General features: G+C 41.6%; 1 protein-coding gene across 2 annotated transcripts in view; it reads left to right on the top strand.

Annotated features, from left to right (window-relative positions):
• The window catches only part of SHISAL1 (shisa like 1), a 264,536-nt gene that overhangs the window by 82,619 nt on the left and 157,386 nt on the right, over nt 1-24,531 (top strand). For both annotated transcript variants that reach the window (XM_033952580.1, XM_033952581.1), the window contains exon 4: nt 9,757-10,044. In XM_033952580.1, the coding sequence (XP_033808471.1) occupies nt 9,757-10,044 (288 nt within the window). The remainder of the gene's footprint in view (nt 1-9,756; nt 10,045-24,531) is intronic.

Consider the following 24,531-nt stretch of genomic DNA (forward strand, 5'->3'; position numbering starts at 1 on the left):
TCTGGAATGCCCTCCCTGGAATCCAGAGGATTTGTACTGATCGTCTGCAATTTAAAAAGATGCTGAAAACACAATTTGTTGATGCCTTTTTATTAAATTGCACTGAAGAATGATTTAGCAGGACAAAATCAAAAAATCATCTAGCAAAATACAGCTGCACAGACTACTTAGCTGAATATTATGTAGAGTCCAGGAATAATCGTCCCTCCAATAAGATACTGAACAATGTTCACAAGCTGTAATTTCCAAGTAGCTAGACAGTAGCTTGATTTTTTTATTTTGTCGCTTTTTGTTCTGCCATTGGGAATACAGGTGGGGGTAAAATTTCTTTCTGGCTTCACTGAAATTATTAAAAGCATATTGTTTATTAAACATATCACAGGTTATTATACATTATAGCACACAAGCAGGGCTCCTATAATGATTTGTGACTGAAAACATTGTGTTTTAGCCTTTTGTTTAAGCCTTTAAGCGGGTCTATATCATCCGTTCTATAAAGCTTATCACCTCACACTGAGGCCCGGATTCTGTAAACGGTGTCCCGACTGTAGACAGTGATAGGCGTCCTACCACTGTCTAGCCAGCCAATCGGGATGCACGTTTTTCTTTAAAAAAGCTCCTGAGTCAGGCCGCCTACATTGGTGGCACCTCCAGGAGCCTAGGGAGGCACGCATGCCCGCCTAAGCTCACCTAAGGCTAGGTGTGGGCATGGTTTGCCCCAGAAGTAGCCTTAGGCTAACCTAGGTGGCCGTATGCATCTCCCTAGTCCAGCAGGAGGTACGTACAATGTAGGCCAGCAAAATGCTGGCCTACATTGTAAGTAGATGCAGCCGCTAAGCTTATCGCGACAAGATGCCCAATTTCTTAATGCCTGGAACATCCCCACCCACCCTGAACAAACACGGCAAGAGGGTTGCCCAATCCCTCCTGCCCGGAACACCCCACACCCGCCTCGAACAAACACGGCAGGAGGGATGCTCAATCCCTCCTGCCAAGAACACCCCCCCCCCCGTAGATCGCCAGCAGGAGGGTATCCAGTCCCTCCTTTCGGAACACCTCCACCCCCTGTAGATCGCCGGCAGAAGGGTGTCCAGTCCCTCAAGCTGGAACACCCCCACCCCTATCCCGTAGATAGTGTGACCCCCCACCCTCCCCGGATCCCCCTCTAACCTGTAAACCTCCCCACCCTCCAAAAAGAACCCCTTTAACCTTTAAAAATGGCCGGGCGGAATGAGGCAGACCTGTCCCTTCCCAGTGTATTGTGAGATGCACCGGGGAGGGGGTCTAAGACCTGATTGGCCCAGGAGCCTAAGGCTCCACCCATAGGAGGGCCTTAGGTACCTGGGCCAACTGGAATCTTTGGTGGGCTGATTTGCCTAAGGCCTATCCCATGGGCGGGGCCTTAGGCACATCGACCTGCCGAAGATTCCGGTTGGCCCGTTCATCTACCACCTTTTCTATAAAAAAGTATTTCCTTAGATTACTCTAGAGCCTATCACCTCTTAACTTCATCCTATGCCCTCTCATTGCAGAGTTTCCTTTCAAATTAAAGAGGCTCGACTAATGCGCATTTACATTACGTAGGTAGGGACTTGAACAAACTAGGGGAATGGGCGATGAGATGGCAGATGAAGTTCAACATTGAGAAATGTAAAATACTACATGTGGGAAGCAGAAACCCAAGGTACAGCTATACGATGGGAGGGATGTTATTGAAGGAGAGTACCCAAGAAAGGGACTTGGGGGTAATGGTGGACATGACAATGAAGCCGACGGCACAGTGCGCAGCGGCCGCTAAGAGAGCGAATAGAATGCTAGGTATAATCAAGAAGGGTATTACTACCAGAACGAAATAAGTTATCCTGCCGTTGTATCGGGCGATGGTGCGTCTGCATCTGGAGTACTGCATCCAATATTGGTCGCCGTACCTTAAGAAAGATAGGGTGCTACTCGAGAGGGTTCAGAGGAGAGCGACACGTCTGATAAAAGGGATGGAAAACCTTTCATACGCTGAGAGACTGGAGAAACTGGGACTCTTTTCCCTGGAGAAGAGGAGACTTAAAGGGGATATGATAGAGACCTACTAGATCATGAAGGGCATGTAGAGAGTGGAGAGGGACAGATTCTTCAAACTTTCGAAAAATAAAAGATCAAGAGGGCATTAGGAAAAGTTGAAAGGGGACAGATTCAAAACGAATGCTAGGAAGTTCTTCTTTACCCAACGTGTGGTGGACACATGGAATGCGCTTCCAGAGGGCATGATAGGGCAGAGTACAGTACTGGGGTTCAAGAAAGGATTGGACAATTTCCTGCTGGAAAAGGAGATAGAAGGGTATAGATAGAGGATTACTATACAGGTCCTGGACCTGATGGGCCGCCGCGTGAGTGGACTGCTGTGCTTGATGGACCTCAGGTCTGACCCAGTGGAGGCATTGCTTATGTTCTTATGTTCTTATATCTCCCCTCTCCTGCCTTTCCTCCAAAGTATACAGATTGAGATCTTTAAGTCTGTCCCCATATGCCTTATGATGAAGACCACATACCAATTTAGTAGCCTTCCTCTGGACCGACTCTATCCTTTTTATATTGTTTTGGAGGTGCGGCCTCCATAATTGTACACAATATTCTAAATGAGGTCTCACCAAAGTCTTATACAGGGGCATCAATACCTCCTTTTTCCTACTAGCCATACCTCTCCCTATGCAACCTAGCATCCTTCTTGCTTTCACCGTCACCTTTTCAACCTGTTTGACCATCTTAAGATCATCACATACAATTCAAACTACACCCCAGGGTGCTCAGTGAGTTAAGTGACATTTTGGTGGAATCGTTATCCGCGCTTTTCAATCTTTCCCTAAGTATAGGAAGAGTCCCGTTGGACTGGAAAACGGCTAACGTCATTCAACTCCACAAAAAAGGATGCAGGACGGAGGTTGCGAACTACAGACCGGTGAGTCTCACATCGATAGTGAGCAAACTTATGGAAACTCTAATCAAACGTCAATTGGATACAATTCTGAATGACGAGAATCTACGGGATCCCCATCAACATGGATTTACAAAGGGAAGGTCTTGCCAATCAAATCAGCCAATGATCAGCTTCTTTGACTGGAAGCTGGATATAGGGGAGTCCCTGGACGTCGTGTACTTGGACTTCAGCAAAGTATTTGATAGCATCCCACACCGCAGGTTATTGAGCAAGATGAGTTCGATGGGATTAGGTGAAACATTAACTGCATGGGTTAAGGACTGGCTTAGAGGTAGACTTCAGAAGGTGGTGGTAAACGGCACCCCCTCCGAAACTATGGAGGTGATCAGTGGAGTGCCGCAGGGTTCGGTCTTGGGCCCGATCCTATTCAACATCTTCGTAAGAGACTTGGCTAAGGGGCTTCGAGGTAAAATTACGTTATTCGCCGATAACACCAGGCAAGAGCACAACAAACAAAAGCACAGTGCCTGACAAAAGCTCAATACCCGACAGTATGACACATGACCTACTCCTACTGGAGCATTGGTCCAGGACTTGGCAACTAAGTTTCAATGCCAAAAAATGCAAGGTCATGCACCTTGGAAGCAAAAATCCATGCAGGACTTACACACTAAATGGTGAGACCCTAGCAAGGACTGTAGCAGAACGAGACTTAGGGGTGATCATTAGTGAAGACATGAAGACTGCCAATCAAGTGGAAAAAGCTTCATCCAAGGCTAGACAAATCATAGGTTGTATCCGTAGAAGTTTCGTCAGCCGTAAGCACGAGGTCATAATGCCATTGTACAGATCCATGGTGAGACCCCATCTGGAATACTGTGTACAATTCTGGAGGCCACATTACCACAAAGATGTGCCGAGAGTTGAGTCGGTTCAGCGAATGGCCACCCAGATGGTCTCAGGATTCAAGGATCTCCCATATGAGGAACGGCTGGATAAGTTGCAGCTATACTCACTCGAGGAACGCAGAGAGAGGGGGGACATGATCGAGACGTTCAAATATGTCACGGGCCGTATCGAGGTGGAAGAAGATATATTTTTTCTTAAAGGTCCCACGGCAACAAGAGGGCATCCGTTGAAGCTCAGGGGTGGGAAATTTCATGGTGATACCAGAAAATATTTCTTCACCGAAAGGGTGGTTGATCGCTGGAATAGTCTTCCATTCCAGGTAATTGAGGCCAGCAGCGTGCCAAATTTTAAGAAAAAATGGGATTGGCACGTGGGATCTCTTCATGGAGGAAGTTAGGGGATGGGTCATTAGTGTGGGCAGACTAGATGGGCCGTGGCCCTTTTCTGCCGTCAGTTTCTATGTTTCTAAGTCCCACTATTTTGTCGTGCACATAAGCTCTTCACTCCCTAATCTGTACCATTCCCTTGGGTTTTTGCAACATTTGTTACAAGCTTCTTCCATCCAACCTGTGACTCGCTGACAAACATCCTGACCACATTTTCTGAAGATGGCTGCGGCGTTCAACCCACTTCCATTTTATAGCTGAATTATGATGTCATTCCCCCCAAAAAGAGTTTTAATGAGGAAACAGACATCAGTGTCAGGTTCAATATTAATTCGATATACAGGAAACCTACAGATAGGTGCAACTATCTCCACAACTCCAGCTTTTTTTTATATATAATTTATATTCTGCATATCCTACAATTCTATGTGGAGTACAAATTTTTCAGGTACTCAAGCATTATTCTTCTACCCCTCACATACAAAAAAAATCTATTATACTGTACACAGCAAGCTACATGATACCACCGTATCTGCTCTGACCCAAGAGACAGAGATAAACACATCAAAATCCTAACTGAATATTTAAAAAAAAGGGATACTCCAAAACATTCTCCAAGAATATAGTCTCCTCCCTTGAAATACCCAATGAAAACCTATTATAGTACAAAGATAAGAAAACCACAGATAGAATCCCCCTGGTAGTAACATACAACCCAGAGCTGGAAAAACTGAAAAATTACAAAAGACCTACAGTCACTACTCCAGGAGGATGAATTACTGAAAGAAATATTCCTAGCTCCACCCATGCTGGCCTTTTGATAGCCACGTAATCTAAAATAGAAACTGGTGAAAAACACTCTCCCAACACAAAATCACAAGGAAGAGAACACATGTCCCTGTAAACTGTGCCTACACATTTCACAGAATCCCACAGTCACTCACATAGGAAAAGCATTCAGCATAAGGGAATCCTTCACATGCTCATCTTCTTATGTAGCATATATAGGGTCGCGCCACATTATTATAACCACAACCTATCTCTGATGTCAGGGATGCACAGCCAATGAATAAATGCATGTGTCACACGCAGACTTCGTTGGTATATAAGGTGGGATGTCAGCAAGTTGTCAGTTTAGCTACCATGATGCTCATGGGGAAAACCCTCACAATTTATCAGACATTGAAAAAGGCATGATCGACTAACCAGGCCAATGGTGGCAGCATTTCAGAAACAGCAGAGTTTGTGAACTGTTCACAGGCTGCTGTGGTTAAAGTGTACTGTGAGTGGACAAATTGAACCTTTTCGACAACCTATCATGGCAACTGTGGAGCAGCTTGAGCTATCGATGCAAGAAGTGAACGTTGGCTGCACAGGTTGGTTCAGGCCAATCGGCACAGTACAATGGAGAAACTCACCATCTAAATGAACCAGGGGGCTTCCAGATGTGTGCCCAAAATGACTGTGAGTGAATCCTTTTGCAAATGGGGCTCCAGAACAGATGGCTGGTGACTGCACCTATGCTCATCCCAAAAAATGGTTGCAATTTGCACAGGAGTACCGACATTAGACTTGCACCAATTTGCAGAGGGTCGCCTTCTCTGATGAGTCACGTTTTGAGCTCCATCGAACAGATGGACATTGGTGTGTAATGTGTGAAACTGCCGAGAACAAACACCCAGCAACCATTGTTGGATGTACACAAGCTGATGGCGGCAGCATTATGGTCTGGGGAATGTTTTCTTGGTATGGTCTGGGTTCCTTGATACATTTGGAAGGTACTCTCAACCAATATGAGTATATCTATCCTTGCTGATTAAGTACATCTTGTCACAAGCCCGAGTCCAATGCCGGCCTTGTGCCAGAAAAGAATGAAAGAAAACATCCCCTGAAACTGGTCCGGGCTAATCACTGTGTCCCTGATAGGCAGGAACAAGACCAGAAAGCACAGGCTGTGTTCAGACCTGATGCAGAACACAGCCTGGTGAAATCTGGTAAGGCCCCTTTAAATCCTCCATTTTGTGGAAAGCTGGCTAAGCAGGGGAAAAGGCAAACACAGCTGAAGGAAGTTCAGCCCCGGAGTAGGGCTGGGCGTGGTACAGCAGCTTGGCAGCATTTAGAGAGCTGGCTGACCAAGAGAAAGGGGAAGACTGGAGAAGCTCTCATGTGGAAGGAGCCTCCAATTCCTCCAGAGCCACGGGATGTGGAAATGTTGGACTCTGAACCAGTTGAAACAACCTTGGTAAATCCAGAATGTGAAGATATGGATTACAGCACTTTAACAGAGGTGGGCCAATTTGAAGAAATGGAAACTAATTAATTTGAAGTTGTTTTTTTTTGGTGCTAAGTTTTGTTGAAAGTTTCCATTTCCATTGAGTATAAGTATTTTCCTGAAGTATGTTAACTAAGGGAATGTATGCTAGCCCAAGGGTATGCTGGTATGAGAAGTTTTATTTCTCTTGCTTACCAAGAGTGCTGCTGTGGAAGGAACTGCAGCAGGTTCTTATTCAGAAAGTGTAAATATCCTGTAAGCTTGAGACAGGATTTACACAGCACCAGGATGAATAGTTTTCAGAGTTTTCTTTGTTTGAGAGTCAAGGACTGTTAGAGACTCTGCTACACCTGGGACATTGCTAAGAAACTTTGGAACATGATCCAGACCAGGCTGGTTACTATGATATTTTGTTTGTGTTATTTTTGCCAAAGACCATTGGAATACAATTTCTTTTGATGCATTTTTTCTGGACTTGTGAATTGAACAATAAATTTAATTTTTGTTATTTCATAACTTACCTGTGTGAGGCCATTCTGATTAAACTCATAGGATAAGTTTTGCACAACAGGGACTTCCTCCATCTTGGGGAAACACGCTGGGGAGAATATTGTAAGCGTGGGCCGGTTACCGCGAGCCTTGAGGGCCGGCCACGCTACAATCTGTACATGTTGACAGTCTTCCCTATGACTGATGGGAAGACTGTCAACAGGACAACCCGACATGTTAAACCACCAGAATTATTTGAAAGTGGTTTGCAGAGTATGAAAAAAGACTGCCAGCTACTTCTCTGGCCTCCAAATTCCCCAAACCTTAACCCAATCGAGCACATTTGGGACCACCTCGATTGACATGTTCAACGACTGAATCCACCACCAAGCATCCATCAGCAACTGTCAGATGCACTGCAGTCTGCATGGCTCCAGATCCTCCAGCAACCATCCAGCATCCTATTAAGTCATTACCATGGCGTCTGGATGCTATCTGTGCTGCCAGAGGTTGTACTCCAGGATGTTAGCCAGGAGGTCATCCATGTATCATTCAATGTAAAACGTGTAATGAAGGATGCAACATTGGAGAAACAAACCTGACAATAAAAACTAGGATTAATTTACACAGATATATGAAAAATTGCAATGACAACCAGGATCTCACCTTTGTGGGACAACACTTCGAAAAAAACCCAGAACACTGCATCAGTGATTTTATGGTGAGAATACTAAAAGGAAATTTTAAGATAATCCAGGAATCAAACTTGATTCCCCTGGATTGCAGCCCACTGTACTAACCATTGGGCTACCACTCCATTTCTTATCACAGCTTAGTAAAAGTGCCCCATAGTTACTCTGTACCCATGTTATGTGCACTTATAGGATTTTGACAATTAGCTTGCAGTCTCACAGGTACTTTATAACTATTGACCTGTAGAACCACCTCCATCCTTCCTCCTCCCCCCAAATGGAGGTCTAGGTCAGAAGGCAAGGGCAGGAGCAATCCCCAGTCACTTTTGCTCCTGCTGGCACCCTGCTTGAAATGGTGCCTGTGACCCCTAGTGGTAGACTCATAATATTACTGCTAGGGTTCAGACTGCCATATAGAGCAGGGGTGCCCAAAAGGTCGTTCATGATCGACCAGTAGATCGCAAAGGTAACACAAATCGATCGCGGTAAACTCTCGTTGCCTTTGTGTTCTATTTCTGCTTCTCTGACGCCAGGCCAGGCGCGTTTAAGCGCCAAGCCCACAGCCTACCCCCCCCCTTGACGTCAATTGTGTTGTCGGAGAAGAAGTTCCGGGCCAACCGATCGCTGCCTGGCTGGTCCAGAACTTCCTGTCCGAGGTCAGAATTGACATCAGGGGAGAAGGCTTGTGGGCCCGGCGCTTGTACGTGCCTGGCCTTGCATTGGGGGAAGTAGGGAGAGATTGGCGGCGGTAGCTTGGGGGAGGCAGGGAGAGAGAGAGAGAGAGAAAGAAATACAGACAGAAAAAAAGGGGGGCAGGGAAGAGAGAAGAAAGACAGAGAAAGAAAGAAATGGGGGCAGGAAGAGAGAGAAAGAAAGAAAGGGGAGGGGGCAGGGAAAGAGGAAGAAAAAGTTGGACTCATAGAGGGGCAGAGAGAGATGTTGGTTGGGGAATGGAATGAGGTCTGGAAGAGAGTAAGCATGCAGAAGGCAGAAAGAAAGAAATATTGGATTTACAGTCAGAAGAAGGAAGTGCAACCAGAGACTCATGAAATTACCAGACAGCAAAGGTAGGAAAATGATTTTATTTTAAATTTAGTGATCAAAATGTGTTTGTTTTGAGAATTTATATCTGCTGTCTGTAGTTTGCACTGTGGCCCCCTTTTACTAAACCGCGATAACGGTTTTTAATGCAGGGAGCCTATGAGTGTCGGGAGCAGCGCGAGGTTTTAATGCAGGGAGCCTATGAGTGTCGGGAGCAGCGCAAGGCATTTAGCGCATCTCCCTGTGCTAAAAACCGTTATCGCGGTTTAGTAAAAGGGGAGGGGGTATATTTGTCTATTTTTGTATAGTTGTTACTGAGGTGACATTGCATATTTTAAAGTCCTCTGCCTTGACCTCTTTGAAAAAAAACACCCGAATATAAATAATAAATAACATTTTCTCTGTGTACAGTGTGCAGTGTGTATTTTTAGATTTTATTGTTGGAAGATCATTTTGACTTGGTCATTTTAAAAGTAGCTCGCAAGCCAAAAAAGTGTGGGCACCCCTGATATAGAGTATAGGAGCATTTTGTTTTTTTATGAGATGGCTCTTTAGGAGCTTAACAATACAGCTTACGAGTTAATTGCAAGTTGTGTTATTCTTTTAACTGTAGGAGTCACAGTACTCTAGTACTGTGTTTCAGCAGGCTAGTGACTATACTAGTGACATTTCACCTCAGCTTAATATCTTCTCCCCTATCCTATAATTATTGCATAATTAATAGCATCAGTTTTCCATTTTGCCCCTACACTATAGTGGTGCTTGTAAAGAATAATACTTTCTCTTCATTCTCATTGCCTAATGATTTACTTTATTATATGATGACTGTTCTTAACATTGTTTTACCTACCAGAGGAGTGAAATTTTTCTGCAAGTAATTGATCTAATACCATAATATATTAAAACTGTTATCTATTAGTTTTAAGACTACAAAAATGTTCCATTTAGTGCAGAAAATGTAATGCAGCTGCATGCCATACAAAATAAAATAAATTTATCAGCTATATATTAAATCATATCTTTTGTCTTCTTTTTCAGCAATTACAGTGCTTTGGTCGGAGTGTGGATCTATGGCTTTTTTGTTGTGATCTTACTGGTCTTGGATCTGTTATATTATTCAGCAAGGAACTATGATATTTGCAAAGTTTACTTGGCAAGATTGGGGATCCAGGGAAAATGGATGAATCAAGGACAAGACCACATAAATAATCCTGGTCAGGATCCATGCCAAGTACAGTCTCCGTCTCAAACATCACAGGCCGCACACACATTAAAAGGAGATGCTGCAAGCTCACCATTGATGTCTTTTCAGACTTCTACGGCCTGGTAAGATGATATAGCCTCTATGCCACCTTGTTGTCTTTGAATACCAAAATGCAAGCTCTTCTGTACTAATCTACCCAGTTCCATTTTTTTTTGTCACTTGAATTTGTTGCACTAAATGAACTCTGGCCTGATCAGTTAAACAATGAACGTCCTCATTAGAAAGATATATGGCACATTGAAATTTGCATGAGATTCAAGTTTCAAGTTCAAATTTTATTTTGATTTGATAAATCGCTTATTCAAATTTACTAAGCGAGTTATAGTAAAATGAACATACATTTAGACATACTATTTAAAATTTAAAAATAATGGGTTAGACCAGTGGTTCCCAAACCTGTCCTGGAGGACCCCCAGGCCAGTTGGGTTTTCAAGATAGCCCTAATGAATATGCATGACAGAGATTTGCATATAATGGAGATGCCAGGAAAGCAGATCTGCTCCATGCATATTCATTAGGGCTATCTTGAAAACCTAACTGGCCTGGGGGTCCTTCAGGACAGGTTTGGGAACCACTGGGTTAGACTGACAAACTTACAAACTAATTGATACACAAGGGATGGAGGAATAAAGTTACAAATCAGTGCTTTAAAGTAGAAGAAAAACCATAGATGGAAAAAACATTAGGGAGGGAGTAGTATAAACCTGGAGGGTAACTCCTTTACAATTAAAGATTAAAAGCATCTTTAAAAAGAAAACTTTTTAAGTTATTTTTAAAACGGCTATCATTTTCCTCTCTTATATATTGAGGCAAAGTGTTCCAAAGTTGCGGGGCCATCACCAAAAACATATCGTGGCGTCTGGTTCCGATAACTTTCAAGGAAGGGACTACTATGAGCTTTTGGCTTGTAGATTGATGGGGCGCGGTGTATTATAAGGAATAAGCATTCTATTAATAAATTGTGGTTCATTGGTGGACAGAGTTTTAAATACTAAGAGTAATATTTTAAAGGTGATACGATGATTGATTGGAAGCCAGTGTGAATTGATCAGGAAAGGAGTAATATGATCATATTTTTTACCGTTATGAATAAGTTTGACGGCTGTGTTTTGTATTATTTGAAGACGCTTCTTTTCTTTTTGTGTGATGTTTATTTATAATGAGTTGCAATAATCAAGTTTGGCGATAATTAAGGAGTGGATTAGAATATTTAGTGATTTTGGCTCGAGAAACTTAGAGATCGAGCGAATCATGCGTAATCTATAGAAGCAGAATTTAACGGTATTACTTATGTGTTCGTGATAGGAGAACTCATCGTCAATAATGACACCTAGTATTTTTAGAGATGTTACTAAATCCAGATGAGTGTTATTAAGGGTGAAAGGAATACTCAAGCTTAAAGCTTTTGTTTTTTGTATATTTAGAGCTAGCATGTTGGAATTGAGCCAGTCTTTAATTGTTTCAAGTTTTTTGTTTATCTCAAGTATTTCCTCTGTATTTTCTGGATTTAGGGGATGTGAAAGTTGAATGTCATCGGCATATGTGTAAGTAGTAAAGCCTATCAATTGACATAGACTTAATAAAGGTGATAGAAAGATGTTAAACAATAATGGGGATAGAATGGATCCTTGGGGAATGCTATAATTGAGAGAATAAGACTTTGATGTCATGTTATTGAAACTAACTATGGATGATCGATTAGAAAGAAAAGAGGTGAACCATTCTAATATTTTATCACAGACACCTATAGATTTTAGTCTGTCAAGAAGTAAGACATGATCAATGGTGTCAAATGCTGCTGACAGATCTAAAGAGAAAAGAATAACGGAGTTATGATGGTCTAGGTGGCAAAGTATATTTGTAGTCAGACCAATCAGTGAGTACTCTGTATTGTGATTTTTTTCTGAACCCTGTCTGGTTTGGATGTAATACATTAGTTGATTCAAAGAAATCTGATAGTTGATCAAATATTAATCTTTCTGTTAGTTTAGCTAAGAATGGAATATTGGCGATGGGGCGATAATTTGAAGCATCCTCAGGGCTAGATTTATGATCTTTTATTATTGGAAAAATTGTTGCAGTTTTCCATGACCGTGGTAATGAACCCATGTTAAGGATTAAGGGTTTAGAATGAGAGAGTGTATAGATGGGCCAAAACAGGAAAATAATTTCTGATCGGGAACCTTTTATATTAACTCTTTGGAAAAGATGTTCAATATCAGCTAATGAAGGAAGGTTAAAAGTAGAGCATTTACCGAGAGGTAAGTGACAATTATTTTGAATATCGGTGGGATCTCCCGATAAAGTATGGTCAAACTTTTTCCGTATATCGCTGATTTTTTTACAGAAATAGTTAGCCAGGTCTTGAACTGTTAAGTTGATCTTGAAGTTATTATCTTCTTTCTGAGAGATGGGGGCAATGGATTTCAAAATAGAATAGAGGATGGAAGGATTTTTAGCTTTTAAGATTTTAGTGGAATAGTAGTTTCTTTTGGCACAATTAATTTTCATCTTGTAAAAAGAAGCATGTTCTTTATAAAGTTTTAGATTTGTAGAAGATTTATTTTGGTGCCATTTCCTCTCGAGGGATCTTAATTGTCTTTTGAGCAGAAAAAGCTCATCTGAGAACCAGGGATTTTGTGTTTTGTGAGTGGAAATAGTTTTGGTGATTACCGGTACTTCGTTATCTAATAAAAATTGGATTGTTGAGTTCCAGGCGATGATCTGTTCTTCCAGTGTGTTAGTATTTAAGTTTAGTGTTTTTGGATTAAATGAAGAAAGGATATTTGTTAATTCTAATTTTGTATAGTCACGGTAAGAGATATTTTTGGACTATAGAGCTATTGGGGTTTTTTTTTTTTGTAAATCTTAATTGAAATGAAATGATGGTCTGACCAAGGAACAGGTGTAATGTAGAGGTCAGAATAGGTAAGGAATTGTGATTTTGAGATTAGCATCATATCTAGAGTGTGTCCAGCAGAGTGTGTTGGATCTTGAATTATTGATTGTAAATTCAGAGCATTGGTATGGGTTAAGATTTCTCTGGTAATAGGGTTAGTTGTTTCATCAAAGTGAATGTTAAATTCACCTAGAATCAGTAGATGATTTGATGAAGAGCAGAAATTGAAAATTAAGTTTTGAAGAAGAGTTAGGTTACTTTGGCCGATAGGTGGAGGAATATATAGTAAAAGAAAGTCAATTTTTCGATTAACATTAAGTTTAACTTGGAGAAATTCAATGGCCACATTCCCGGAAGAGCAATCTGTGGTACTAACTAAATTGTTATGATAGATGATGGCTAAGCCAGCCCCTTTACGTTTGTAACGATGATTGAATACGTAAGAGTAGTTAGAAGGACAACAGAAGGAGAGATAAGCTTCTTCGCCATCTGTTAGCCAAAATTCAGTGATACAAAGAATATGTAAATCCTGAGAAAGAATGGTTTCTTTTATGAGATGGTATTTGCCTTTGATAGACCTTACATGAATAAGACCTAATTTTAAACGTGTACTATTTAAGGTGTGATTAGTGAGAGAATGAGGAATAGTAGTAGTTTCAGTGGGATTAGAAAGAGAATGAGATGAAATAGGGATTTCAGTGGTTGCTGATTGGCGGAGAACAGGAATCTTATGATTAGTGGGGCGAAGGCCCCAGAGCACCGGAATGTTGAAGGATTGAGAAGACATGCTAGAGGTTTTAGTGAATTTAACTGGGGATTGAGGGACTATTATCATCGAATACACGGAACTAAGTAGTAATATATAAGTAAAAAATAAACCTCTGGAGGTTTGTTGCTTATTGATTTTACCAATAGGACCTGAATCAGCGTTTAAAGTAAAGGTGCTCTCAGGCTGCGCACAAAGGAGCGCACTAAGGAGCAGTACCTGCTCCTTATGCGTGCTCCTTCGGCGTGCGCCGCAAATGGCCCGAATTTAAAGCTCACGAGCAGACCTGGAAGGTGGGCGGAGTCCAGCGGGCCGCCGCTTTGTGGTGGCGGATCAGAGAGAGGCAAGGATCTGGAAGGTGGGCGGAGTCCAGCGGGCCGCTGCTTTGCAGCGGCAGATCAGAGAGAGACAAGGATCTACAAAATAAGAATTAAAAGCACATGAACATATAAAAACAGCTATTAAAAGTATAATTCAGAGATAAGGTGACATCAAGTGCGCTTGTATAGTGCAGGTAGTTAGGTGGCCTTAAAAAATTAACCCTTCCTTCTCCTGCTTACACCAATGCAGTAGATAGAGACAGAAAAAACAGGCCATTTCAACACCCATTATTATTGATGTTGCCCCCTCACTCAGAGGTTTGAGGCTTATCTTCCACTTTCGGCTTCTCTCAGGGTATTCGGCTTCTCAGGGTATTCCACATCATCTATTGAGGGGTGTTCCCACCACCAGTGCACATGACTGGGGAGCCCATTTCCTAGGGAAACTGGATCAGAAGCATTGATCAGCTCAGGAAGCCTTAAGGTCTATCAATTTTTTGGAGGCAATTGCAATTTGGCTGGACTTACTGCACCTTCTGTCTCTTCTGAAGGTGAGAGCTGTCTTGTCCAACCATAAGTGTCGGAATGGGAGGCGGGCACAGGGGCCATGCCACTCCCCCCCCCCAAAAAAAAAAATTGTAGTAGGACCTCTTTGCAGCTCACAGCTCCCCAGTGGTTTCCAAAGCCACCCTCACCTCAAAATTACTAGGAGGTCACTGGCATGTCACTGATTCTCCAGCTCTGTTGGTGTCCTCCTCTGCACTATTCTTCTGCCGTGATCCACCCCTTTGTGAAGTAACTTCCTATTTCTGATTGGGTGGACCACAGCAGAGGAACCATGCAGAGGAGGCAGTAGGCAGTGCTACAGATTCGCTGCCATGCTGGTGACCTCCTTGTAGTTTTTGTGGTGAGGGGGGATTTCAGAACTGGGTGGGGAGGTCATTCGATGGAACTGGGGAGTGGGGAGGGAGAAAGAAAGAAGGGAGAGATGCTGAATGGAAGGAGCAGAAAAAAGAGGAATGGGGGCACATGGATGGCAGGAAGGGGAAGAAGATGATGGCACATGAATGGAGGGGAGAAGGCAAGAAAGGAGGGAAAAGAGATGGTGGCACATGGATGGAGGGGAGGGAAGAGGGGGGAAAGATGGTGCACATGGATGGAGGGAAGTGGAAGAGGAGGGAAGAGATGGTGCACATGGATGGATGGAGGGGAGGGGAAGAGGAGGGAAAAGATGGTGCACATGGATGGAGGGAAGAGATGGTGTATGGGGGTGGGGAAGAGAGATGGTCATATGGAAGGCAGGTAGAGAAGAGAGGGAAGAGATGGTGCATGTGGACAGAGGAGAAGAGAAGAGAGGAAAGAGGTGATGCACATGGATGGAGGGAAGAGAGGGAGGAGATGGTGCACAAGGATGGGTGAGAGGGGAAGAGTTGGGAAGGTAGATTTGAGAAGGAGGCAGAAAAATGGAAGAAAACTGAATATGAAAATCAGTGCCAAAGATGGATGCTCATAGTTCCAAAGGGGAAGAAGGAGGGGAAAGAAATATCAAATGCATAAGGAAGTCTTGGAAACAATTAAAAGCACAGAGGGAACAAAATGATCAGAAAAATAAAATTGCTAAATAACAAAGGTAGGAAAATGTTTTTATTTTCAATTTAGTGATTGAAATGTCAATTTGGAAATTTACATCTGTTGTTTATATATTTCGGATTGTTCAGGAAGAAATGAATGTCTATTTCTTTTGTGACGTACTCTGTGCAGAGTCTGGCATATTAGGGTTTTGTATGTGTACATTAGTACTTTTAGTTTGTGGGTTTGTATTTGAAAAGGGATTTTTCTATTTTCTGCATTTGTGACTGAGGCCAGGTGTTCTGGTGGGGATGGAAGTCCAGAAACTTTATTTGGTGTCATGACCCCAAGTAGGAAGATATTTGTTGGCTCTCCATCAGCTTTTTTGGACTCAAACGGCCCCAACTTAAAAATTAGTGAAGACCACTGTCCTGCTGTATTTTTGTGATGATTTGTGTTGAGATTGGGCATTAAACTCACAACACTTCGCAGTTTGTATAATGTAGGTTATTTATTAAAATTAAATAGTTACAAAAAAAGAAACAGGATACTGTGCTAAATGGACAATTGGACTGACCCACTATTGCTATTCTTATGCTCTTTTCAGGGTTTTGTATTACTTCTTGATGTTCTTGTCTGGCTCTGAAGGGGAGTTTTCTGTAGCAGTTACTGAGATGGCATTGCATATTTTAAAGTCATCTGCCTTGACCTCTCTGAAAAAATCAGAATATAAATGATAGTTAATGAAAAGTTTATCTGCATACAATATGCTTTGCGTAGTTTAATTACAATATGTGGTTACTATTATGTATTGTTTAAAAAAAAAAATTCTTTATTCATCAAAAGTGTATTACACGAATATATTACATTTAATGATCAACAAAAGCACATTCAACTCAAATATATATAACTACCCATTTTCTCCCACCTCCTAATGATTAATCAATAAAACACAGAAAACATGTAAATATCCCAATATTCATACCCTATTAAAATTAATAATATCCTCCCAACCACCCTCCCCAAGTGTAACTATTGAAAGAACAAAATAAAACAAAAAAATACCCCCCCACCCTTCCCTAGATATGTATGAAAATAACAAAAACTAACTCATAATAAAAAACCATCTATAGTGAAGTAGTATAAGATGTCAATGGGCCCCAAACCAATTTAATCATTACTGTGCCCCAAACTATCGGCATTCATTATTACATATCTATAGCTAGAGCACCGATTTGCCCACCAGAAAGGAAAATTTAAACGGTCAAAGTTCTTCCAGTTACGGGTAATCATCTAGATCAGGGGTGTCCAACCTGTGGCCCGAGGGCCGCATGTGGCCCCGTGAAGTATTCTGTGCGGCTCCGGTCAAGGGCGATGCAGTGTTTTCCTCTGCTGCCCCCAGGTGTTTACTGCCTTGCCGGCTCCCTCCTCTGTCTTGCTGCAGCGTTTATGCATTTGTGCGGCCCCAGAAACATTTTTTTCAGCCAATGCGGCCCAAGGACACCAAAAGGTTGGACACCCCTGATCTAGATGGCTATCCCGGTCATGATAAAGAAAAGACGGCATTTAAATTGCTCCATAGGGGGCTTAACATGTAATAATGTTCTACAAATGACCGCCTCATACGTTAGTGGAATTGATGATTCCAAAATGTCATTAATCCTACCCCATATTGACCTCCAAAAGTTAAGTATCAACGGACAATAGAACAACAGATGATCCAGCGTCCCAATGTCTAGATGACAGTGTCAGTATCTATTAGATTTAGAACTGTCTAACCTGTGTAACCTAACCGGGGTCCAAAAAGATCTATGTAATTAAAAAAAACAAGTTTGTCTCATAGATGCTGACGCTGTACATCTCATCCTCCAAGCCAAATTCGTGGCCATCGAGACGCAGAAATATACTGCTTTATCTCGATACTCCAAATGTCTCTAAGACTTTTTTTGGTTTTTTATTCAAGAAATCAGATATTGTTAATAAAATTATATTATGTGTCTATGAAGAATGAATGGAAGAAATGGCATTACATTTACAGTAGTGCTATTATGGGGTGAAGCTTGGCCGGGCTGTGGGGTGGAGCTTGGCTAGTTCTAGGCTGGAGCTTTTGGGCCCCCCAAATAAAAAAGCGTTCCACTGCCTATGTGTCCTACAGTGCTACAGCTGGAGCATCTGTGAACAATCGGGGCAACAAAGAGTGCACTAATGCCTTTGGAAATAGATAAGCTTTGTACTTGTCAGAGGATCATCTATTGGAAGCCTCAGCTGTCCATATTGCAGGATTGCACAATGTTCAGGAACACTTTCTCAGTAGACATCAATTGACCCCAAGAGAATGAGAACTCTGCACTCCATTGCATCAGCAGGAGATTAAAAACAGGAGTTCCCCATCATTTCACTACCAGGTGAAAAACTGCAGGACAAAGTGTCTACTTTTCTGCAGGCACAGAAAGGAGCTGGAGGTATTTGGGCTCGATGCATTGGTGCAGCCCCTATGTCTTTCTCACTTGGCTGCAGGTAGCTGAAGTAGTGAGCAGAATAGCAAAACATCTATTCCCGTTGATTCTAGTGTTTCCAGTTTGGCCTCATCATATTTGATATGCAGATCTTGTTTGACTATTAGTTGGTCTTCCAGTACTGTTACCAAGAGGACTGAACTGTCATTGCTACGGGCTGATGCTGTAAAAAGTTTTGGAGAGAGCAATGCTGAGCTAAACATATTGGATTTTTCTCCCCTGAAGTAGCCCTGCTAGGGCGAAACAGAAGTGCTTTCTGTCGGGAACACGGGGGAACGAGTTGCAGCAGTTTAAGTTACTGGATGATAAGAACATCTGTGTTAAGAGAAGCGTTCTCTGAGATAAGTTTAGCTAAATCCTTTACTGGTTTTTTTATAGATTTTGAACTTGAACTAATGTTCTATCTCCAACTGTAGCCATTATAACTTGTTTTACACAGAATTAACTGTTTATTAACATCAATTTAAGAGATTTGACAGAGGAAATAGCAATTTATGAAATGACAGATTGATTGTTATATTTTCGGACCAGTGATAATATGAGTAACTTAGGGTACTGTTGATTCCCAGTCATTCGTGGATGAGGCCCGTTTTTCTCCATTTTTTGATATTTATTATCATTTTGATTTTCTGTTTGTCAATCAATGATTGAGTGTGAGTGGGTTTTTCTGGTAAACTAATACACAGTACGTTTTTTCTCAATTTTTTACATATTTACCTTCTTCATTAGGGACATAATCTTAGTGGATCAGATTGATTATTGTAATCTTCTCTATCTTGGATTAACAAAGAAAACATGTAAACCTGTATAACTTCTTATGAATTCAGCTACTAGACTGAGTGGGCATCTCTAGGTTTCCCATATTACTCCAGTTGTGAAAGCTCTACACTGGTTGCCTCTTCATTAGAGGATTTGTTACAAAGCATTGTCAGTTGTTCATCAAATATTGTACTCCTCTGCTCCTACTTGTTTTCAGAATTTGTGTGAAGGTTATCAACCTGCCTGATGTTTGCGATCTGAGGGAGGGATGTCACTAATCAGTCTAAAAGAAAATGGGATTTGTTATGCAAAATCTAAAAAGTCTGTTTTTCCATTGCCGGTAAAAATCTCTGGAATTCAATCTCAGGTGCAATGGGAGTATACAAAGAGCATATGTCCTTTAAGAAATTATTGAAAATGCAATTATTTCTAGATGCCTTTCTCTGAACTCTGATTATTGTTTTGTTTTCTCATTTTATGATATTGGTATTAAGAGAAATTTGTTGTATTATGTATGTTTGTGTTTTAAGACCGTGTATGTAATTTTTTTTTTGTACATGGCTAAGTTTTAAGTGATTCATAAATTTTAAAAATAAATAAATAAGTAAATTATAGATCAGTGATGGCTAACCTTTTTGAGCCCGAGTGCCCAAACTGCCGCACAAAACCAAAGAATTTCCTCAAAGTGCCAGCACGTCAATTAAACCTTAATAACAAGATTTTAGTATCTAAAAACTCTTTATAAAGTTGCCTAAACTATGTAACATCATTTTTAAAGGTTGGAATCTTTGTATTGTCAGAGAATCAATTTGATTCACAATCCTTTGGTTTTCATTTCAATTTATTGGCAATTTATAATGTTTTAATGATTTCATTCAATTTAATGAATTTAGGAAGAATTTGATTCAGTTACACAATATATTTAAAATGTATTATTCACATAACATGTCAAATGTATCCTGAGTAAAAAAAAAGATAAACTTCTTAAAACTGTTAACTGTGTCAAGACTCGGTGTGCATTCCCAAAGAGTCTATACATGTTTTTTTGTAAAATTTACAATCAAATTAGAAAATAGTTAAATCATTACATTTCTAATAATATGATGTAAAGAAAACAAAAGAGCTTTCAATTAAACCAACCGTTTTTATTGGAAATTCCAGATTGGAATACAACAGGGCCATGTAAAGTCCCTTTTTTAAATAACATCTTTAAATAATATTTAAATAACTTAGAAAGTGTCTTAACTGCAAACTGAAAACACTGCTTCATGTAAACATATGCATTGGGCATGCTCTGAAAAAAATTAATGTGATTTTTGTTGTTGCATGCATGCTGATAACTTGTCAATCCTTGGCTCATAGTGCGTTAATTTCAGAGCAACACATGCAGCACTCATGTCATCCGTTAATCTGTTTCTAGCATCAGATTTTATATGATTCAAAGCCGAAAACAGCTGCTCACAAGCATAGGATGACCCAAACAAAGTAAGAAGAGCAATCCCAAGTGCTTTCATGGACTTAAAATTGTCTGGCAGAGAATTCCACGCTTTTAGGATTTCATTATCAGAACTGCTAGCAGTGATTTCATTTGTCACCCTTTCACACTCAATACGTTCAAGAGCCACACGCAGGTCATTGAATTTACTTTTCCAGATAGAGCTTTCTTGAAATTCCAGTAGCTCCATTTCCAAATTTTGAATATCCAACCACTGTAAGCAGGAAAGATCAAGATCTTCAAATGTGGACTTTTCTGGGGAAAGTTATAAATGAAAGGGTTGTCTCCATCTTACGGAACTGAGAAAATCTTTTACTAAAATTCTCCTTTGCTTCGGTTACAATGGTGGAATATGCTTTGTGGATTTCCTGGTGTTTTTTATGACTGTCCACAAATGTAGAATTATCCAAATGTATTTTTAGGTTGGGAAAATATTTTAGCTGTCCACTCTCAAGGTCTTTTTCAAAAACATGCAATTTTCTCTCAAAAGCTTTGATGTCACTAAACATGCTTTCTGCTGTTTTTCCCATGCCTTGTAATTTTTTGTTTAGTACATTAAAGTGGTTAGTAAAATCTGTAAAGAACATGAGGTTGGTAAGCCAGGCCATGTTGGTGAGTTGAGGATAGTCTTCCCCCTTTTCGTTCATAAATAGCCTTACTTCTTCCAAGCAGGCCACAAATCTCTCTAACACTCGTCCTCTGCTCAGCCACCGGACATTATTGTACATCAGTAAAGTGTTATATTGTGCCTGAACCTCATCAAGAAGGGCTTGAAATTGTCGAAAATTAAGAGCACGCGCCATGATGAAGATCACCATTTTTATTACATCTTTGAGGACATCGTCAAGTTTTTTGCTGCTTTCTTTGGCGCAGAGAGCCTCTTGATGTATTATGCAGTGAAATTGAATCAGTGGATGTTTTGCTTCCTTAGCAAAGAAATGAATGAATCCTGATGTTGTCCCCACCATGCTAGGTGCTCCATCGCTAGTAACTGAAACTACTTTTTCTGGACTTATGTCTAGTGATGAAAAAGCCTCCATCACAGCATTGTGGATATCTATCCCTTGTGTTCTTCCAGGCAAAGACAGCAGTTTTACCAGCTCTTCTCTCATGTCACCAGTAGCATAACCCAAAATGAGCGCTAGTCTTGCATGGTTAGTAATATCTGTACTTTCATCCAAGCACATGGAGTAGAAGGGTGCTTTTTGTAAGTCGCAAGTAAGCTGTTGACTAACATCAGCAGCCATTCGCAGAACCCTATCTTTTGCAGTATTTCTGCTTAGCGGCATCTCAGAGATGCGCTGCACAATTTTATCCTTGTTTTGGAAATCATGGAAGAGTGAATTACTCCCAGCCAAAATTGCCTTTTTGATAAAATCTCCATCAGAGAGGGGCTTACCATGTTTTGCCATGCACAGTGAAATTTGAAAGCTGGCAACTGTAAGATGATTAGTTTTTGAAAGATAGTTGCTAAAACTAAGAGACTGGGAGTGATATTTCTTTAATTTTCCTACAAGGAACTCTTTTCTTTGAACTAAACCAAGTTCAGCAACACTGTTATGGTTGGTCTCAAAGTGACGTTTGACACTTGATGTGCGAGACACAACACTTTCATTACACATAATACACAATGCTTTCCCACTGCATTCAATCACTCCATATGTACTCTGTCCAGGCCTCTTGGAATGGTCTTCCACTATCTGTTTTTGCTTTTTTTGCTGTACTCATTTTCTTTGTTCAAGACTTCAAGTCTACAAAAAGATAAAATTTGTATAATAAAAAAAATCTAATGAAATGCTGTATACAAATCCGTCCCCATAAAAAAATATGTGATTGGGGAATTTTACTAATTGTAGACATCCGTTTTGGTCAAAAAATATACTGTCCGGGTGAAAACCGGACTTGTGCAACCTGAGTGTATGGGAAAAGGACTTTTATTTTTCATTATTGGAGCCTTTGTTATTTTATTATGATGTTTACAAAAGCACTGTGAAGGGCCACATATACACTTTACTGTTTTTTGCTATATTGAGTTTTCCATAAGGTACAGCGCAGAGGATTAGTGTGTTGGTTGTTCACAGAGAGCCCAGCCCTCCTCTCAGCTTACTGAACTTCTCTATGCAATCATCATAAGCAGCTTTTTTATTTCCTCGAATTTAGCATGTCCCCCATGGAAGATACAGAGGTTTTTACAGAGGAGCACATTATTAGACACATTAACTTCCCCCCATATCCTCACCTCTCTAGCATGGGAGCACTAGGAACTGTTCCTGATTACAGATGTCACATGTGGAGTCACACTACAGCCTCACTGAGTTCCTGTGACAGACTCAGTGTGAAGCTTCTCTTCCTCCCCCCACTTCCCCCTCACACATTGCCTGGCTCATAGGATACTAAGGGGAAGACAGGCAGGCTAAACATCCACTCACAGGACTGAAGCCAGCACAGGAGGATGGGCCGCGGCCCACCGGGACAATGCTCGGTCCTCCCAATGGCCAGTCCGGCCCTGTTGCCAGGTGAGCTGCAAAGCAGACACCGGCACACTCGCCTCCCGCCGCGCCGCATATCTTAATTGCGCGGGGACAGAAATCCCACCCGTCCCCGCCAAAGTCTCACCCGTCCCCACCCGTCCCCGTGAGGAATCCCACCCATCCCCGCCAAGTCTCACCTGTCCCCACCCGTCCCCGCGAGGAATGTCCTCCGTCCCCGCCCTTCCCCGTGAGGAATCCCCTCCGTCCCCGCCCGTCCCTGTAAACTTCAGAAATAGTTATTTCATTTAATTATGCTACTGAATTAAAGGCTCTGTTAGAAACCCATTTACAAATAAGCAAAAAGACTTTATTAATTTGGAAATATTAATTGGGAAGAATACACACTTTGTAAACGGGTTTCTACCAGAGCCTCTTTTGTTTATAAATTTTTATCAACACAACTAATATACTACTTTATCCTGAAGCAAAAAAGAAATAGAATTCTTTTCCTACCTTTGTTGCCTGGTTTCTGCTTTCCTCATGTTCTCATTCAGTTCCTTCCATCCACTGTCTCTCTTCCTTCTGTGTCTTCCATTTGCTCTGTTACTGTGCCTCTCCCTTTCTCCCCCCTGAAAGGAAAGGATAGGTTTTCTGTCTCTGTCTATGAAAGGACACATTTTAATGGATAAGTTTTCTGTCTCTGTCCATGCTGGAAGTAATCAAATGTAGAATGTTGAGTGTTTACTCTCTTAATGGTTTGGGAAGAGGTCATTTAATTTATGTTAACGAAGTTAACTCTCAGACAATGAAGGCTCGACCCCCCACTACTATGTACCGGTTGAGATAGATAAAGGAAGCTTTTTACACCTTTTAGCTTTAAACAATGAAGTACATATCCTGCTCCTTTTTGATTACTTCTTTGAAGCCTATGTATCCTGTCACTAGATATGGTCTGTACTTACGTCATCTGCTAATACCACTGAAGATATATAATGAATGCAGACTAATAAAAAAACAGGCTATCCCTTTAGAACTCTGTCTGGTATCTTTCTTTCTAAGGGGAATTGCCTCCGGACGTCTGTAATAGATGACAGAATGTTTTGCAGGACGATTTCGGGACCAAGAAACGGATCCTGTACGTTTCACCCCCTTCCAAATTGGTCTGGCACCCATCTTCTTCCCTCCGCTCCCCCCATAGTCTAGCATCTCTGTCTTCTTCCCTGCCAGCGTCTTCTCCTCACTCTCTCTTCCCCATTTCCTTTCAGCGTCCTTCTCCCCCCCCCATCTTCCCCATGTCCTGTCAGCGTCCTTCTCCCCCCTCTGTCTTCCCCATGGCCTTTCAGCATCCTTCTCCACCCCCCGTCTTCCCCATGTCCTTTCAGCGTCCTTCTCCACCCCTTTGTCTTCCCCATGTGCTTTCAGCGTCCTTCTCCCCCCCCCCGTCTTCCCCATGTCCTGTCAGCGTCCTTCTCCCCCTTCTGTCTTCCACAAATGCTTTCAGTGTCCTTCCCCCCACCCTGTCTTCCCCAGTGCTTTCAGCGTCCTTCTCCCCCCTCCTTCTCTCCCGCCCCGAGTGCAGCACAGCCGGCCAGGTCCCCTTACTTTTGTGGCGCTTCCGCGACCGACAGACCGACAACAGCCCCGGTCTGACAAACCTCCCTGCCCTTAACCGTGAATCTAAATTTCCTTCTTACAGCTGCTGTAAGAAGGTAATTTAGATTCGCGGTTAAGGGCAGGGAGGTTTGTCGGACCAG

This window comes from Geotrypetes seraphini, chromosome 7 (assembly GCF_902459505.1).
Source record: "Geotrypetes seraphini chromosome 7, aGeoSer1.1, whole genome shotgun sequence".
Lineage (NCBI taxonomy): Eukaryota > Metazoa > Chordata > Amphibia > Gymnophiona > Dermophiidae > Geotrypetes > Geotrypetes seraphini.